Genomic DNA, 20,592 nt, shown 5'->3' with positions numbered 1-20,592 from the left:
GATTAGTGATGGCTGTGGAGAAACTATCCAAGGCAAGAGAAGGATCCACTGAAAGGGTTAGGAACAACATTCTTGGTGCTCACACAGGACTGGGAATAATGTCTATTCCTAACAAGTAGTCTTGCAAACCTCTTTCATGGAGCACTGGGTAGAATATTCAAGAGTCGTACCCCATTAGTATGGCATAATATTTTGCTCCAGACCTGCCCTAACAAATCTCAGAAAAAAGAACCAAAAGATCAAGCTGCTTTCAAGAAGCATAGCTGTATTCCAGAACAAAGCTCAATAATATTTGTAAGAATAAGGAGATATCTACCACCTAATAAGGGAAAACCCACAATGGCTGGCATCTAATAAAAAAATTACCATTTATTCAAAGAAACAGGAAACATATGACCTGTAGTGAAGAAAAAAATCAGTCATTCAGAACTACCCAGAATTGACACAGATGTTAGAATAAAATGATAAGGACTTCAAACTTAATAGAAATATATTCATACGTAGAGTTAAGTAGAGCAATGGAAGATTTACTAAAGACCCAAATTGAACTTCTAGAGATGAAAGCTACAATATGGGAAATGAAAAATAGTGGCAAATTAGATATTGCAGAAGAAAGGAGTAATGGAGTGGAGGACATGGCAATAGATACTATCCAAGTGAAACAGAGATGAAAAAATAAAGCAAAATTAATATAACATCAGTAAGCTATGAAAAAATTTGTTTCTGTGTAATTAGAGCCCCTGAACAATGAAGGGAAGAGGGACTATTATTTGAATGATTAATGCCTGAAAGCTTTCCAAATTTGATGCAAATATTCCACAAGTCCAAGAAACTCAACAAACCTCAGGCATAAGAAACATGAAAACCTATACCCAGGCACATTCTAATCACATTGCTCAAATCACATTTCCTTTAAAGTGTTAAAGAGAAAATCTTTAAATTAAAAGGAGGCAGACACAGAAGAACAAAGATGGGAATGATGTCAGATTTCTTGTCAGAAACAATGCAAACAAGAAGACTGTTTATTAACACCTTTAACATATATAGAAAAAAAAGTCAAGTGAATTCTGTACCTAGTGGAAATCTATTTCAAAAATGAAGGGAAAATAAAGAATTATTAACTGTAGGGTGCCTGGTGGACTGAGTTGGTAGAGCATGTGACTCTTGATCTTGGGGTTGTGAGTTCAAGCCCCACATTGGATATGGAGCCTACTTAAAAAAGAATTGTTAATTGAGAGTGATGGATATGATATGTTCATTATTTAGATTGTGGTATCTTAATTTTTTTTGGTTGGCCTAATTAAATATTAATTTGATCTTTTCAAAGAACTAACTTTTGATTTTATTTGTTTTCTCTGTTTTTCAATTTTCTATTTAATCGGTTTCTGCTTCCTCTTCTCTTTTTTCGTGTGATTTGCTCTTCGTTTAGATTCGCTTCATCTTGAGGGCTGGAAGACTAGGTTACTGATTTGAGGTCTTTTCAACATAGGTCTTTAAAGCTATAAAGTCCTTCTGAGTACTGCTTTTGCTACATCTCAGAAATTGTAATTATGTTGTTTACAGTTTTATTCAGCTTGAAATTCTTCTTTTATTTCTGTCTGTTTTTGCTTAATCTGTTTTAGGACTCTTATTAGATGCATGCATATTTATAACAGTTATATCTTTTTGATTAATTAAACTTTTAACATTACCAAGTGTCTTTTTGTCTCTAGTAACATTTTTCTTAAAATCTATTTTGTTGGATATTAGTAAGGCTGTTTACTTTCCATATGTTTGTTTCTCCGAATCAAAGCGTGTCTTCTGTAGACACAATATACAGTTGGATCATTTTTTTTAAAAAAAAAATCTAGCTTTATAATCTCTGCATTTTGATTGGCATGTTTAATCCATATACATTTAATATATTTAATAGTGTGATTGGATTTATGTTTGGTGTTTTGCTGTTTTTCTCTATGACTCTTATCTTTTTTGTTTTTTACTGCCTTCTTTGATAAGTACCTTTTTTTTTTCTACTGTATCATTTATTCTCTCTCTGTCTCTCTGTCTTTCTCTTTTTTGGTAGACTATGTCACTTTGGGTTTTTTATTTTCCATAGTGGCTTTTCTGAAGATTATAGTAATAACCACTTTAACTTAAAATATTGTACTTTAGAGTAAAATTACCATAATTCTAGTAATATATAGAAAACTTTACTTCAGTATAGCTCTCTTCCCTTCCTACCCATCTTTTTGCTAGTATTATTGTATGTGTTACATATTTATGTAAGCTCTACACGTATAATTATTGTTTAATTGGACTTATCCTTTAAATCAGTTTAGAGAAGAAATGAGGTTATCTTTTCGTTTTAAGATTGTCTGTTTTGGCTTTTGATAGTTTGGCTATTGTGTGTTTAGGTGTAGATCTCTTTGAGTTTATCCTTCTTGGTGTTTGTTGTATTCTTTGCATTTGATGATCTTCTTGGATATGTAGATCAATGTTCATCAATTTTTTTTTTTTTTTTTTTTTTTTGCCATGTTCTGTCCCTTTTTTCCCTCTTTTCTATTTCGTGGACTGCATTATGTATATGTTGGTGTGCTTGATGGTATTTACAGGTGTCTTAGTCTGGTCCTCCCTCCCTTTTTTATTGTTTAATTTTATTCAGAGTGGATAATGTATATTGCTCGATCTTTAAATTTGCGGATTCTTTTTTTCTGTTAACTCAGTGTGCAGTTGAGTAATTTTTAATTCCAGAATTTCTATTTGTTTTTTTTCGTTTCTGTGTTTTTATTGTTAAAATGTATTTGATGATTCATTATCTTCCTTCCTTTTTTATTTTTTTAAAAAAGATTTTATTTATTTATTCATGACAAATAGAGAGAGGCAGAGACATAGGCAAAGGGAGAAGCAGGCTCCATGAAGGGAGCCCGATGTGGGACTCGATCCTGGGTCTCCAGGATCCCACCCTGGGCTGAAGGCGGCGCTAAACCACTGAGCCACCCAGGCTGCCCTTATCTTCCTTCCTTGATTCTAAACCATTCTGTCTTTATCAATAGCCTAACTGATCTTTTGAAAATGGATTCTCATCATGTCACTTTCATGCATTAAACTCATTACTTTGAGGATACAATCCAAAGATAGTGTGATCACTCAGGCTATGAATGATTTGGCTTCTGTCTTTCTCTCCAGGCTCATACTGAACCAGCCTTATTAACTTATTCTTTTTTAGTCACAGTGGCCTTTTTTTTTTACCTCTTGACGGCAGCATGGCCTTTCCCATGTTCAAACTTTCACATAAGCTAGAGTCTGTGTGAGTGCTTTATAATGTACTTTTTCAATTGATATTTCCTCATCACTCATCAAGTCTCAGGATCAATGGTAGTTCCTCAAAGGAAGTTTTCCTCACCTCTATTCACATCAGAGTAGACTTCCTGAACTTCGTTGTCATTGCACACTGTTTTGCTTCAAGTACTTACCATATTTACAATGAAATAATTATTTGTGCAATTACTTATTGAGTGAATATATTTTTATTTATTTGTAATATCCTTGAAGGCAAGTCATTTTCTCATTGTATTTTCTAGCACAGTGCCTGTTACATAGGAAATTCTCTATAAATATTTTGAATGAGAATGATTCTATAAATACATATAAATGGACATTTGACCAGGGAAAAGGAGGCTTACAGGGAAGGCTTTAGTAGGAGGTAATGAGTTGAATTCCAAAGAATGTGTAGTAAACAGCCAAGATGCAAGAAAGTAGCTTTTGAATATACCAAATAGGTTTAAAATGCCTTCTATCTAGTATATCAATACTCTGCACAGACATCAGTATATTTGTCCCAAAGGTTTGACGATGTGTAGAATTCAACCATTTGAAATGGCATTGTGTTTTTTATTTTTTTATTTTATTTTATTTTTTTAAAGATTTATTTATTTATTCATTCAGGGAGAGTGAAGAGAGAGGCAGAGACACAGGCAGAGGGAGAAGCAGGCCCCATGCAGGAAGCCGGATGTGGGACTCGATCCCGGGGCCTCCAGGATCACACCCCAGGCTGCAGGCGGCGCTAAACCACTGCGCCACCGGGGCTGCCCGCATTGTGTTTTTTAAAAAGGTTTCATTTATTTATTTGTTTTAGAGAGAGAAAGCGTGTGTGGGAGGAGAAGCAAGCAAGGGAGAGTAGGAGGGGGAGAGAATCCAAAGCGGACTCTGCTAAGGGCAGAACCCAGCTTGGGGCTCGATTCTGTGACTGTGCAAGATTATGACCCTAGCTGTGAAACCCAAGAGTCAGACGTTCCACTGACTGAACCACCCAGGCACCCCGCATTAATTGTATTTATTATTATAATTATTTTATTTGTAGTAATCAATATAAGTAGTGGAACTCAGAATTGAGACTTATTCCTTGTTTGACCCTGAGTTTGGTTTCTAGCTTTAATAAATAAGCTTCTGTCCTATTCCTTTACCTTGTCTGAGTCATGACTTTCCTATTCCAGCATCCTTTGAACAGGAGCTTTATTCTGTTTTGATTAGACCCAATCCCAAATTCTGCAAAATAAGCATTTGATCTAAAATTAAAGCTTGGCAGCTAGGAAACTGTTATTTGATTTGCTGTAATACTTCCTTATGTTCTTATTGGGAACAAGGTGGGGATAGATAGGCACTTTTAGCATGTCACAGTAGCTAATTTTTAAGGGAAGAACAAAGTAGATCAGTTTAGAAATATTTGTATGAAAAAAAGAGTTCTATAAGCTTGGACGCAGAAGGGTTAATTCTACACTATTTCTAAAAACTGTGGTTGTGAAAATAAACAGAAAGCACTGTTTACTAAGAGTTGTTATTATCAGAGTTTATCTGTACTATAGGTAATCATCATAGACGTTTTAAAAATTGGCTTTTTTTAGAAAGAGAAAGAACCTTAAAAAAAATTAAAGGCTTGTGCTGCTTCCTTGATTTTAGATTTTATTAGCTCTGGAGACCAGAAACCTTGGGCCTTCAGGACTGTCCATTTGAGGATGATTATTGGTGTGCAGTATTAGTTAGTGCATAATAGTAATAGTAATGATGATGATCTTTTTTTATAGTTAGAACCAAAGTGTATTAATATGAAGTCATATATTTTGATCAGGATTTGCTTCTTCATTTGTTGGTCTCATGTCAAAGATATATGTGTCTGGTGGGTCTAAATGCAATAGATATGGGCAGCCTGGGTTGCTCAACGGTTTAGTGCCACCTTCAGCCCAGGGCGTGATCTTGGAGACCCGGGATCGAGTCCCACGTTGGGCTTCCTGCATGGAGCCTGCTTCTCCCTCTGCCTGTGTCTCTGCCTCTCTCTTTCTCTGTCTCTCATGAATAAATAAATAAAATCTTAAAAAAAAATGGAATAGATATTATACATTAAAAACCATAATGAGTCTTCTAAACTTGATGTTCAAGAGACTTGGAATCCTGCAGCTGATGGGCATAAAGTGCTGTATTTCTCATAGGTTTACAACTGCAGGAAGAAAGTCTGGGTGAATTGTTTTCTGTCAGATTTTCTTGAATTGTTGGTTACTTTGTGTCAACTTTTATGTTGAGAGTTTTGTGTTTTAATGACAAACATGTTTACTGGAAATTATAGCTTGGAAAAGAGAACTGCTTTCCTGCTTCTACAAAAAAAAAAAAAAGCTAGGTAAAACATTGATGTAGGGTAAAGTAGCTGTGGAGTTTTATATTCAGATTGTATGAACAGTAAACAGAGCATCTAAAATAACCACTTGCACATTGCAACAAACACATCATCATTTGCTTAAAAAAGAGTTATAATTACAGTTGACGAAGCATGGACACCATAAAAAATGCATTAGTTTGGCTTGACACATTAATTACCTGTTTTTGCAGATGTTTTTATGTATTGTTGTGTGAACAGTTTACAAAATAATTACAGGAAAGTCGTATGGAAAATAAACTAAGTGGGTGGTTTCTCGTCTAAATATTTTCATTCATGTGAATCTGTGTGAGGCACAGCTGCTCTATTGCAAACGCAGAGAGAGAGAGATGAGGATTCTCGAAGGGTTTTTTACTAGATGGTCTCGGTCATCAGTATCCCCGCATTTTTATATCTTTAGCAACACAGTTTAAAAACATTAAAATGAGAGGGTTGATTTTGTTCCTTTGATTACTGAAAAAAAAAACCTTAATTCTGCTCAAAAGAAATATGGATATCTATGAGTATTTTCAAGTGAACCAAACAAAACTAAAAACCCTAAATCGAAAACTGCTGTTTCAATACTAGCCGGTATTAGGCACTTGTGGAGTCAATCATTATTTCATAATTACTTGAGTTGCATAGTTTTATATAACTTACAGCTTAAGTCAATCTTAGTAATTAAACATTGAGTTTTGTGTATATTACACAGAAGTTCAGTTTATCTCTTCTCTTTTAGAAAGTATTGAAAACGTAAGTCTGCTTTTTCTCAGAAGCTTACTGTGTTGCCATTAGTGGTCTCAAAGTGTGTTTCATTGGAAAAACCAGATTGTTGTACAGGCATATTGTACTCTTACAAGCTGTAAAGAAACAGATTTTCCAAAATTTTAATTGTCAAGCAATAAAAAGTTCATAGACTTCATTCTGTTTTACACAATGGTTTACAATTATGTAGAATATCTGTGCTTATGTTTCCTCGTTGATGCTGTCATGACAATTTTTCATAAAACTAAATAAAAATGTAGATTGTCCTTTTAGTCCAACTATACCACTTCTATGCTGTGTTCCTCCATATTCCTTTCTTATGATTTCACTTACACACAAGATAAAGACAGTAATCGCAGACATTTTCTGAAATGCATTTATTTTAACTGTTTAAGTTCAACAAAGGTACTAAGTTATAGAAAGAGGTAATTAGAGTGTCTCTAGGCATGAAGGTATTGTTATCAGACCATGTAGTATTGGTACAAAATCATTCATTTGGTTTTCCATTCATTTATTTAACAAAATTTTATTGAGTCTTCTGTATGTGATGTTCTGTGACAACACCGAAATGACTGTAAACATTGAGGTAACTGTGTTGGGAACATACTAGATGCTCAGTAACTATAAGGCATCTTTACTTCTGAAAATGATAGGAGGAACAGGAATATGTGGTTATGGAGAACTTTTTCACTATGGTGGCTTACTTATTACTTCCTGGGGAGGATTTTCTTGTTATCCTGAAATGGGCATCAAATGTGATGTATTGTGGGTGTATTGCTTGACACATTCTTTGAATTGCTCTAATGTGGAGATATTTAATATCATGTTAAATAAATTTGGAGATGGAATGGAGTCTCTTCTAATTCTGATATACACTAAGTTTAATTTTTTAAGGTGAGAATGCACTAGAGGAGCTGTGAAACCTCTAGCATTCAGAAGAGTTAACTGCTTATAATCAGTAATTCTGTTGATCACTTGACATCATCTCAAAGGAAATATGTGATCGAATATCATGACATCAAGAAAAACAGTTGTTGGACTTGAGAGTCTTCTATGGATTTCTACTTCTTAAGATGTCTCTAACAGTAAAAGAAATGAACAAGAGCTTTGTTGACATAACCTAAGAACTTAGAACTTTTATTTTCATTATTTTCCCTTATTTTTATTCCATTTCAGAAGGCAAAAATTTAGCTCCTAATTTTTAATTCTTCATTCCTTTTCCTTTAATATATCTCTAGTTCTTTTAAAACTTTTTATCTTAGTCTTTTAGAAGCCATTGATTACAATATAAGGGACACTTTGGGGATTCATTACCTAGGTATCTGTCCATCTATCTGGACAAGAGTTTATTGTCACAAAGAGACTGGCCAGGCAATGTTGATATGAATGGATTGAATAATTAATGTTTTGGGTACTACCTTTTAAAATTGCAAAACGAAAAATGGGTTAGAAAGCAGGAAAAAAATAGTTGAATCTAAGATAAGACTGTCTTTAGGCATTTAAAGACTGATTTAATGATGTGTTAGTTTTCATTCAGTATTAACTGATAGAAAAACTGCTAAACAGCATTGAAGGCAGTCATAACCAAGGCAATGCCTGGAGATGAATATTATTATGACTTTTGCTTTTACTATTCTTTGATGACTCTTTGAACTTCTAGGGGTCACATAACACTTGGTTTTGAAAAGACATTAATATGGGGTTGGTTAAATGCAAATGGGAAGCAGATTCCCTGACTGACCAGGTTTTGTTCTATACGGAGAGGCTGATGGCTCCAGTTGTGGTAGACACGTAGAACCATAAATTACTGTTTTTCTCAAGGTTGCCTTTTGTTGTCAGAACACTTAGCGTAAGTCAGAAATGGTAGGCTATACCTGAAAAGAACAAAAAACCCATTAACTATAATAAATCAGCACTAAGAAAAAAAAAAGCAACTGTAACCACCAAGGCCATCTCAAACAGGCATATTTTTTTTATGTTACTAACATTGTTAAAAAAAAAAAAAGCACCAATAAAAACTCATTCCTTCAAACTCAGGTTGATGTGAATGTTCTTTCTAATGTGATAAGTCTGAGTTAAAAACCAGCATATTTAGCCAAGAATACAGTGGCATAGGGGCTATTCGACAGCGTTTGTTGGAGTAGAGAAATAGAGATAAGAATATAAGATGTGCCTAAGTAGAGTCTTATGTGGGGATTGAATTCTGTGCCTGTGGCAAAAATCAGGTATGACCAAAATACTCTTAAAAACTCCTTAAAATTTTTCATAAAATACAGATGTAGATATACTATCTTTCAAGTAGTTTAACATGGCTAGTTTTTCCTTCAGCATTGCTTTTCTTTTGTTGAACCAATGATGAGGCATTAGCTATATTCTTCTTGGTAAGTTAGGGTAGAATAACAGAATTGGAAAAACTGCTTTTTATTCTAGTTTGTGAAACTGATATTCACTAGTTCTGTGAATAAAAATGCCCTTTTGGTTTTTTTATGGGTAAATGAGAAAAGGCCCAGGTTTTCCAAAGAATCCTTGGATAACCAGGATGTTTTGAGAGACCACTTTTTCTCAAAAAGGCCCATTCTCTTTAACACAGTGTGAAATTTATACCTCTTTGTCACTCTAATTGTCCTGTGTCCTTGTCTGTCATCTTTAGTCTATTTCTGTCCAATTGTATTCTACTATGTTGTCTGATAGGCTCCTGGCTTAACTCTTATGCTTATTTTCTCTTCGTCTTTGTTCCCATACTCACTCGTACTTGTCCCATGCTCTGTATTTTTTTTTGTTCCACTCAGTAACAGCATGATTCACTTCAAATTCAGTCACCTGAAGCGTGGGATAGCATAAGACCTGGTTTCAGTTTAGTCTCATATATTAACTTTTCAACTGCGGAAGACATTCCACATCTCTGAGCCTTAAGTTCCTTAGTTGTATAAGGAAGATACTGGATATAGTATCAAAAGAGATATCTTTTGAATAGGATTTAATATAATGAAGGAATGCCCAAATGGTGATGGCTTCTTGAATAAATTAGAATTCTGCGATTCCATCATCTATAGACTGTGCCTTCAATAAACTTAGTAAATTAAGTCAGAGTTGGTGCTCTGAGACATGTAGGATAGGCAGTGCAGTGTTTCTAAAAATTTCAGGGACAACTTTGGACTTTCTCCTCATTTCTATTCATCTACACCCTATTCTTTCACAGGTTATACTCTGTAATCTTATATCCATCCTCTCTCTTGATCAGCAATTGATAAGGTAAAGACATACATAAGACATTTTTCTCTGGTACAGTGGAACTTTTTGACATAAAGTTTAGTAAATAATGGGAGTAGATTTTTTCTTTCGAATGCCCAGTGGAAATTCTTACTGTATCCAAATTATTAACAGAAATGTAGAGAAACTTAGTGAAGATACTGGTTTATCTTTAGATGGAATGTAAAATATGTATCCATATTTAAAAGCATTTATTAAGTGTCTACCTGGATATAATACTGAAGAAATAATGGCTACATGACCCAATATGGGATTAAAAGTTAAATTCCAGATAACCTAGTTTTCCTTGAAAAATAATTATTATGGGCTTTGTGTATGTGTCTTAACATGAAGATTAAGAAATTAAGGTTACAGCTGATTTTAATCAGTTAATACCTGTTTAAAGTCATTTATCAGTAATTTGATCAGTTAAAATTATTCTGGAAATCCATAATTAATCTTTTCTTCTTAGTACTTCACAAACCTCAGTAAGTGTCCAGCAGTAGAAACCTGCAAGAGGTGATTTTCATCCTTGGCCGCTACTATTGATCAGCAGTGGTTGTGACCTACTTTTAAGGGGCTGGTAGGGAACGAGTCATAGTATGTATATTTAAGGTTATGTTTAAAAAGCCTTCCAGTATTCCATCACTTCATTGTTGTTTCCATGGAAGCAGAACCACTGTCAGCAGCAGGAGTCCATTTCAACTGCTGGCTTCCGGTTCTTGTTTCTCTGTTACTATGGAGACTGCCTAGAAAGCAGCAGAGATACCAAAAGTTTAAAAAACAATGATTTGATTACAAACTGTGGTATTACCTCTAGCTTGAATTAGGTGCTCTATAGGCTTGGCAGTTTTGAATCTCAAATTATTTGGGAAGACAAACTGATTTTTTTGAATAAAGCAAATTTTGAAGTTGTCTGAAAGCTTGTAATCACACTGAGTTAAAAAACTAAGTTTTTTTTTTTTTTTTTTAAACAGCTTAGCCTATGCTGAATTAGAAATTTTAAATGAGGGATTTAAATTAGGGCATGAAAGGTAGAACCTGAAATGAGAAGCTCTCATAATGATGGAAGTAGCAGTTCTATGAACAGTAAATTCAAAACTAAAGGTCGAGTAATGAGTAGAAATAGTGAATGTTACTTATTTATGGGCACACATTAGCTTCACAACATGTTTCAATTAGGTACCTTTCACAGATATTATATGAAAATAAAAACGGGTTTAGAAACTCAGTAAATTTTAAGGGCAGGAATCATTGATATTTGAATTGAAGTTTGAGGAGTTGGTGAGTTAATAAATGTAGACTGTTCTGTGGTTAAGAAGTGATAGAGATTCTCCCCACCCCCAAGACTAGTTATATTTTTGAACTACTCATGAAGGAGAGAAGAGATAGAACAGTAAAGTAAAAGATATGAAAGGAAGGTTTTTTTTTAGCAAAATTGCAATCCCAATTTGGTTGCTGTTTTTCTTTGAATGCTCTATTCAGTCAGGAATCTTTGGTTTGTATGTGAAAAAATCCACATTTGAACTACAGTAGGCAAAGAATGGCAGGAATGTAGCTTCAGCTGAAATCTGGGACCCCAGTCACACCAGGATTCCTTTTTTTTTTTTTTTTTTTTGTCTCTCATAACTGCTTCTCTCTGTTAAATTCCTTCTTTCTGATTGGTTCTTTTTGCATTGGCAGAAACTAAGGCTGCTGGCAGTACCAAGTCCTCTGATTTCCAGCATCAATAGCCGAGAGGGACTGATTGGCCCAGTTTGTGTTGGGCCAATTCCTCCCTTCTCCCACTGTGGCCAAGAGGGTGGGGCTCTGTCAGTGGCCCAGCTTGTGACAGAGGGCTCACCCTTGACTAACTAGTAAGGGGCAGAGGGGCAGAGATCTGAAACACGACTGCAGCTTTCATTCAAACCCCTTGTTAGGGGGATGCTATTGGTCGGAGAGAAGTAGAGGCCATGAAGGAGAGGAGAAAGGGCCATTCCCCAGAAGAAAAAGAAGATGCTATTCTAAGCAGAAATAAGGTTTTTCTACTACTAGGCTTTTGGGAGAAAATGCCTGCTTTCCTATAATTCAGATCAGTTCACTTCAGTGACACAGGAATGTTATTTTGTAGGACTTGGTCTAGAGAGAAACCAAGATTGAAAGCCTTTACAATTTAGTGCTTCCTGTATACAGCTGTCTTTGTTGTAGTGTCTTTTATGTATATTGTCTCCTTTAATCTCTGCAGTCATTTGAAGTATCTGTTTCCGTCTTAGAGAATGAGAAGGAGGGTCAGAGAGTTGAGATGATTTATCATTGGTCACATGACTAGTGAGGCAGAGCCAGAATTTAGATAACCAGGGTTTCCAGAACGTACTCAAGGGCAATTTCCACTATTTGATACTTGTTTTTTGGTTAATTTCATTCAGAAGATGCATAGGATGAATTATTTTTAAAAAGTACTATGTATGAAGTGCTCTGAAAAAAAATGAATCATGAATATGTAGAATATTATTTATCAGAGGAGCCTTAGTAATCCTATAGTATAGTGGTTTTCAAACTTTTAAATTTTCAGTCATGGAATCTTTTCTTCAGATGAAATGTTATATCACCGTCAGGTCTATAAAAAGGATAAAAAGCTTAGGATCATTCCACTCTTGAGAGGAGAGAGCCCAGTATTTCCTTCATGGGCTGGACCACCTCTTTTTTTTTTTTTTAAGATTTTATTTATTTATTCATGATAGACAGAGAGAGAGAGGCAGAGACACAGGCAGAGGGTGAAGCAGGCTCCATGCAGGGAGTCTGACATGGGACTCGATCTGCGGTCTTCAGGATCAGGCCCTGGGCTGAAGGCAGCACTAAACCGCTGAGCCACCCGGGCTGCCCATGGACCACCTCTTTTTTGAGATCTTGAGTTCTTTGGTTATCCTTTATTTGGAGAAACAGAGCCAGACAGGGTAATGACTTGTTCATTTTCATATAATTGTATATTACAGGGATCTGAGTTATATTCTTCTTTTCTTTAAAGTTATTATTTTAATTCCCATTGGTTAACATACATTTGAATTACATTCTTATTTTTGTTATAAGGTGGGTGACAATTTGTTGTTAATGAAAAACCAGGAAAAGCTTACAAAACTCAATAGTGAATTCAGATTTACCCTAAATAATTTTATTCTCCAGTTTGGTGGTACTTATAGAGCATATCAAATCCATGTCATGGCTCTTTCTACACACCTACTGCATTTAGTCCCAATTTGTTGAGTTGGACAATTGCATACTACCTGAACTAGGCTAGTCTTATGTCTGCAGAGCTTTTTATATTTTTTTACTTTTTTTTCCTCTTTCTTTTTTTTTTAAGATGTTTTTATTTACTTATTTATGAGACAGAGAGAGAGAGAGAGAGAGAGGCAGACAGAGACACAGGCAGAGAGAGAAGGAGGCTCCATGTGGGGAGCCTGACGTGGGACTCGATCCCGGGTCTACAGGATCACGCCCTGGACTGAAGGCAGCGCTAAACCACTGAGCCAAACCGCTGAGCCACCGGGGCTGCCCTGCAGAACTTTTTATATGACATTTTTTGTCTGTCAACGCTTCTTAAAAAGGTATCAAATTCTCTCTATTTAAATAGGAAAATTTCCAAATTTGTATAAACATTTTTGGTGGTGATATTTAGAACTTGCTAACTTTGATGTCTGTTCTAATTTTGAATCTCTCTTTAGTTACAAATGTGAGCAAGTGGTGAACTGGATAAAAAAGAAGTTAATCTTCAGACTGGATAAAAGAAAGTTTATTTATTTTTCACATGTCCTGGCTTTGTTTTCTCCTTTTAGGAGAGTCAAGCCCTACACGTCGAGAAGCTGTGAAGAGAAAAACAGCAGAGTATCTCATGCGAGCAGAGAATCTATCCAGCCTTTATGGAAAACCTCAACTTGATGATGTATCCCAGGTATGTCTTATGTTTCATTTTACATTTTTTCTTTTCTTTTCTTTAGTTTTTTTTTTTTAAAGAGTCTATTTATTTATTCATGAGAGACAGAGGCAGAGACATAGACAGAGAAGCAGGCTCCATGCAGGGAGCCTGATGTGGGACTCGATTCTGGGACTCTAGGATCATAGCCTGAGCCGAAGGCAGACACTCAGCTGCTGAGCCAGCCAGGCATCCCACATTTTATATTTTCTTTAGCCATTTTTACTGAATTGTCTCCTGGCTTTATTTATAATTAGAATGTTTAAGAATTTTGGTCTTTTGAATTTTATCAATATTTTTCTAACAAGTTATTGGTGAAAAGAAAAGCATTAAAGCAAACCACCAAACGTGGAATAAAACGGGACTTGCTTTCTCTTCTTTTTCGGCCCTTTGTCTTTTACCCCTAAAACTCCATGTGTAAAATGACAATAATTTGTACCAAATTTTATTTGAAAAAATGTTAAGGTTAACTAATGGTTTTTGTACAATTCATGTACAGTTTTGTTGACTCATGCTAAAACTAATTATTTAAGCATAAGTCCTTCAAGTAGCTCTGTTGACCACTTAAAATTATAAAGGCATAATTCTAACAGGGTTATTTAGATTATCTGGGACTATCCTTAGTCTGGTCTTGAAAGTAGGTGAATGCTTAAAACATTTGAAACACTGTGGTTTATTATTGTTTTTATGTCATATCTATCTGGACTTGGCACATATCAAGAAGTAACTTTTTTTTTCTTTATATAAACTAAGTTTTTTTCTTTTTTTTTAATTAATTAGTTTATTTATTTATGATAGTCACAGAGAGAGAGAGAGAGAGAGAGAGGCAGAGACACAGGCAGAGGGAGAAGCAGGCTCCATGCACCAGGAGCCCGATGTGGGATTCGATCCCGGGTCTCCAGGATCGCGCCCTGGGCCAAAGGCAGGCGCTAAACCGCTGCGCCACCCAGGGATCCCCTAAACTAAGTTTTTTTCTGATATGATTTAAGTATTATATCTTCTAGAGATGGGAGAAAATGCTTATTTTTTTAATTGATCTAAGATGCATGTGGGCTTGCTCATATCCCAACTGTATCATTTGAAGCCATGGAAGATTGGGCAGTCTTAGCTCCAGTTTCTACATCTGAAAAATGATAATAGTAATTCCTTTCTGGGTTATTGTTAAGGATTAAATGAGTTTTTAAAAAAATTACTCATTTTTATTTTTATTTTTTTTTAAATTACTCATTTTTATATAGGTGCACACATAGCCACACCAATACTGCAAATCAAGTGCTTTCCTCATCAAAAGACCACCTATTAGCTAAGCTTACAAGAGTAGCTTAATAAGTTTTAGCCCTATTTTTCTTCCTCTGTCACAGATTGCTTTGTATAATTTTTTCCATATTTTTTAATGCTTTTATACTTTTTGACAATTATAATGTGTCTCAGTTTTCTAGTTTTAAAAATAGCCCAATACTTAATCGTTGATTTGTTGGACCATTAGACTTTTTGTTGCTGATTTTCTGAATCCTTTTCATTTTGTGTGTGACCTTTTAAAACATGCAATTATCAAACAAATACTTATTAGTGAGAATTTTCAATGTTAAGTGTTTGACCATTTCCTTTTTTTTTTTTTTTTCTTAGAGAGAGTGCTTGTGGAGATGGGGGTGTGTGGAGAGGCAGAGGGAGAGATTGAATCTTAAGAAGGCTGCATGCATGCCCAGCACAGAGCCCAATGTGGGCTGAGAACATGACTTGAGCTGAAATCAAGAGTCAGGCACTTAACCAAATCAGCCACCCCAGCACCCCTGACCATTACTTTTAGGAATTAAAAAATTATAGTCTGACTTTTATTGCTTGTTCTTGTATAATGAATATGTTTTAAATAAGATATCTGCTGTTTGATTTTCAGATTATTGTTCTGTGTTCTATTTGCTGATCTTTTCCTATTTTCTGTCGTTGTTTTGATTGTATTAAGTTTACTTTTTAAACTCCTTACTATTTTGTTATTTTTATTTTGTTTTACTTTTTAAGATTTTATTTATTTATTCATGAGAGACACAGAGAGTGAGAGACACAGGCAGAGGAGCCCGATATGGGACTTGAACCCGGGAATCCAGGATCATACCCTGAGCCAAAGGCGCTGGTGGGGTTATTTTCTGTGGGGTTGACAGCCTTCCTTGTGTCTAATCCTGATGTGTCCATTCTCAATTCCATTTTGAGGGACAATTATAAAAGTATTAAATAGGATGGGCCTCTATGAACTTACCTGTTTTACTAATTCTCCTTGTATATTAAAAAAAAATTCTCCTTGTATATAAATATTCTAAAAGTTTTCGAAAATTACTAGTGTTCTATTCTTTCCATTAACGTTAACTTTGAATGTGCTACCTATTTCTTACTCCTTCAAGCTCCCTCTTACGCAGCCCCCATTTTAGTTTCCCATTACTACTTTGTGAACACTAATTTATTAAGCAAGTAAATATATAAAGCCTGCTGTATGGCTTTTGACTTGGAGAAAGGAACCATGAAGTACATTAGTCAGAAATTCCCTTCAAGCATAACTTCTAATGAAAATAAAACAAAGGAGATTTAATACAGGAGAACTGGTTGTATTAGATTATATATTAATTCACTAAACATTGGTTAAGACTATATATATATACAGTACCAGACTAGATATACTTTGAAGTTATACAAAAGATTAATAACACAGTCTCTGCTTTTGCAAACCTTATGTAGTATATGTACCTCATTGAGGAAACAAAAGTTAGAATGGTAAGAGTCATTTAGAATAATGGGAACTTGTATTAGAAGGGATGAAAAGGATTACCCCATGAATCAGATTTGAGATGCTAGGATTTTTTCAACTCTTAGGCAAGGAGGCTAGAGGACCGTTCTTCTTGCTAGAACAAGATGTTTTTCTTTTGTTGTTAGTATTTGTTTTTTATTTCACTTCTGTATTTTATGCTGTAAAACCTGGCCCTTAGGTCAGGGGCATGCCCAATTATTTTCTTATTTATTGTTTAACTTAAATATCTTCTAGAGGTTCTTAATGAATTTGGTGATTTCGTTATTTCCTTCTTTAGCCCTTGTTGGTCCTCAATTTCAGCCAACACAATGAGAGGATCAATATAAATGATTTCTAAGGCCCTTTTTAGCTCTTAACTTCTCTGCAAAGTAGATATTATTTCTCTCTAGAATCCATGTGCAAACATTTCTTTCTAGCCTGGCTGATTAGGAAAATAAAGGAATTCCTTCTGGTTTTAAAATTTTGTGTTGATTATTGTTTTCCCCCATTGGCGCAGTCCAGGTCATGACTCATTCCACCCGCATTTTCTGTGATGATTTAAAGCTTTTGCTTTATTGAATTTATTTATGAGACTCTTTTGTGGTAAATATAAAAGTTGTGAACTTCCCAGTCATTCATGGTAATATTCTTTTTAAAAAAGGACAGAAAGGAGCAAAAGCACTCTTTGTTTTCTTCATTACTTCATTATTAATAGATTCAAAGAAAACTTAAGGGGCAGGATTCAGGAAAAAAAGGAAGTGAACTTTGAAGTAAAGGTGAAGTCTTATGTGACAGAGACAGAGTTCTTTCTCTCTTCCTTTTCATTTTTTAAAAATTGGAGATGACTTTGGATGATTTAAGAATTAACATTAAAAGAGGGTTTTCCTGGAAAAGACTTGGAATAACTTTTTTGCTCTTTTTAACTCTAGGAATTTTAAACCAAGATCATTGAAATTTAGAAAAAGACAGTAAATGGTCTAAGTTTAGGACGTAAAATATTGTATAGTTTCTAAAGTATGAATAAATTTCTTGTCCTGCAGTTAAACAAGGTGTGAAGGAAAATTAATTGTAGAATGCATGCCTTTCCTGAATATTTGTAGATTTTGAGTATAATTATTATAATATGGAAAATATTTTTCTGTTGTGCATTTTGTTAACTAGTACTATTGATATCTCTCAATTTTCCCTTAGAAAATATTTTAAAATTGTGTCTCCCTTAGTGAGACAGAGATAAAAATAGTGATGGCAGTCAGGGGCAATCCACATCAGCAATAGGACTGCAATGAAGAGACATCCTTGAATGTGATCTAAGAGAGGCTTAGGAAACCAGGTTTGAGGGTAAGTGGCTAGTGACACTCTTGGCAAAGCCAAAATTTTACAGATGAAGCCAAGTTCAGAAACTAGTATAATTAGCCATCAGGTTTTGGAGTGTGGGTTCTTGATATATTTTTTGTAGTGCTTTCCTTTTACCCTACTCCCCACCGCCCCCACCCCCTTCAACTGTGACTTTCTCTTAAGTTACTTAAGGACAGGTAGCTAAACCTGTTTCAAATGTGGTTGGTGACCAGCAGCATCAGCATCACCTATTAGTTTGTTGGAAATGCAGAATCGTACCTTCTCTCAGACTGATGATCTCCATTTGAATAAGATCCTCAGGTGATGTGCAAACACATTAAAGTTTGAGAAGTACCACACTCACAGATTGGTAAGAATGGAGGTAGATTTCAGTGAGAACAGGGAATAATATCAAGTGAAGAAGACTGGACAGGATAAACAGCAACTTTAAAGAAACCAACAAAAACACAGGTAAGCATCACTCAGCCATTTAGAGAATATAGAACAGAAATAGTAAACAGATTTTATTGGTGTGTTTATTCTAATCCTCTTGTAATAGCAGCCAGAAACACTGTATTATGAGACAGAGTGTGAGATTAACAGAGATACCTGTCAAGGGCTTGAGCAGTAGAGTGATAAGTATTTGCCATCTTTGGTTTTGAAGATAGTTGAATCATTATACTTTCTTATATGATCCATCATGTATCCTCTCCCTCCTCTTTACCTCCTGTGTTTTGTTTTGGTATAGATGAATATACCTGTTCCTTGCTTCTCTAGGCATCTTCTGTTACAGTAGTTAATATATGTAAGTGAAAAATTTTACATTTTTATTAAGGAAATCAGTCACGTTTCCTAGAAATATACTGTATACTCTCATCCCTCATTCCCTTAGCATTGGCTGGAATATCCAAACAATGTTATATTATTTTATAAGTATTTAATCCCCTCTAACTATTATCTAGTTTTGTCATCTTAGACAAATTGCTTAACCTTGCCGCTTCTCAGTTTTCTCATCTGAAAAAAAAAAAAAGAGACAGAATGTTGGACTTGATCTCTGTCTCTTTCTGTTCTTAAAATTCTGTGGATTTATGTTTCCTTTTGCCATCTGAAAAAAGGAATAGATCTATAGGGATTCTACCCAATTTAAACGCTGCGTATAAGGAATACAGGATTTTTTTATTGATGATTTTATTTCATGATCTTTCTTTGTTCATTTCTCTGATCTTAAACTTTTATAGATGGTTAAAGTGGAAAGAGAACTTTAATGATCACTTTGCCTTTGGTCTTTCCCCATTACAATTTCACCATTCCCATCTTTGCAGAAGTAACCTTACTAAATCACTGTTTTCATTGGATTGTTTCTCATACAAAAACTTGTTTCCTAGACTCTGGAGAATATGGTCCAGAGCTGGCATTCAAGGCCTGTGAAAACTCACTGACCCTAAGTTTGTAATTTTATTTTCCTTTGTTCTACAACGTGAACAGTTTTTTTCCCACCAGGCTAGTTTCCTTCCAATCCTATATTTAATATCCGTTTTCTAACCTGATTTCAACAAAGCATTTAAAATCATATGTAGTTCCACTTCTTTCTGAGACTACGATTTATCATATATGGACTTCTGACTTATCTCTATTGTCTTGTACTTTTAAAAACTCTTTTGTTGTTACTTAGTTTCTTATGTATTTGTCTTACCTCCTCAAGTAAATTATAAACTTCATCAAGCTAGGGATCATGCCTTTTGGTGGTTTGTGTTCTCTTCAGTTAAAATGCACATAATGGGCACACAGCCATTATTCACTGAAAGGTAGAGAGATTTTCACAGTAGAGAGATTTCATAGTTTGTTATCTTTGTTGTTGAGATTGCTACAGTGAACCAAAACGTTTCTTTGGAAACTGAAAGATCCAATGACATCAGTGAATATGAAGGTATAAGGTAGAAGTAGGAGATGGGGGGCACCTGGGTGGCTGTCAGTTAAGCGTCTGATTCTTAATCTCAGCTTAGGTTATGACCTCTGGGTCATGCATTCAAGCCCTGTGTCAGGCTCCGTGCTGGGCTTGGAGCCTACTTATAGATAGATAGATAGATAGATAGATAGATAGATAGATAGATAGATAGATAGATGATAGATAGATAGATAGATAGATAGATAGATAGGAGATAGGGATGTTAGACCCATTTGGCCATATTTTAAAAGAGAAATATAATGGATAAATTATCATTTATGGTATTTTTTTCCCCTGTAACTTTTCCTCAACATTTCTCTTACCAAAAATCACAAGCAGCTCTTACTCTTCCTTCATAATAGCATAAGGGGAGATGAATTTTTAATTATCACAATGTGTTATGGAGTAGAAAGACTGCAGGCAATCCAGTAAGAAGTTGGGGCACACTTAAGTTAGTCTTTGCTTGCTAAACCTAAAAACTAACAAACAAAAATTTGAAAGCGATTAGAATTGCTGATGTTAGAAAATCTCATAAACGATGGTTTTCCTAGTTGTAAATGACAGCTTATTTATCTATGTTACCTCTTTCTCTTGTATTCCTCCTCTCTTCCTCCTTCCGCTCTTTTCCTCTCTAGTTCCAACTAACATGCTAGGCATTGTGAGTATGAAGATGAATAGGTGTATTTCCTGTTCTCAGGAAGCTCCCTGTCTAGTGATACTGGTCTGCAGAAGGACTTGAAGTATCAAAAGTGGTATCTCAGTAACTATTAATCGTGACATTTTATTAATCAGAATATTTATCTTCCATCCACAAGGAGAATAGTGTTTCCTGTATATTCTGATAGATGTCTGACAACAAGTCTGCTTTGAGGATACATTAAAGACTTTTGTGTCTCCTGTCATCCTTTGCAGCATTA

At 35.0% G+C, this 20,592-nt stretch overlaps 1 protein-coding gene and 1 long non-coding RNA gene across 8 annotated transcripts in view; one reads left to right on the top strand and one right to left on the bottom strand.

Moving 5' to 3' along the window:
• RPS6KC1 (ribosomal protein S6 kinase C1) overlaps nt 1–20,592 on the top strand; it is a 179,985-nt gene that overhangs the window by 77,508 nt on the left and 81,885 nt on the right. For all 7 annotated transcript variants that reach the window (XM_077902148.1, XM_077902147.1, XM_077902145.1 and 4 more), the window contains one exon: nt 13,486–13,601. In XM_077902148.1, coding sequence (XP_077758274.1) covers nt 13,486–13,601 — 116 coding nt within the window. The remainder of the gene's footprint in view (nt 1–13,485; nt 13,602–20,592) is intronic.
• On the bottom strand, nt 7,743–10,403 carry LOC144316328 (uncharacterized). The gene is made up of 2 exons (XR_013382219.1): nt 10,161–10,403; nt 7,743–8,301 (listed from the first exon to the last, which is right to left on the bottom strand). It is a non-coding gene; the product is annotated as an uncharacterized LOC144316328 (long non-coding RNA).

This window comes from Canis aureus, chromosome 6 (genome assembly GCF_053574225.1).
Source record: "Canis aureus isolate CA01 chromosome 6, VMU_Caureus_v.1.0, whole genome shotgun sequence".
NCBI classification, from domain to species: Eukaryota; Metazoa; Chordata; class Mammalia; order Carnivora; family Canidae; genus Canis; species Canis aureus.
Note: the sequence above shows the minus strand (reverse complement) of the source record. Positions and strands in the feature narration are given on the sequence as shown.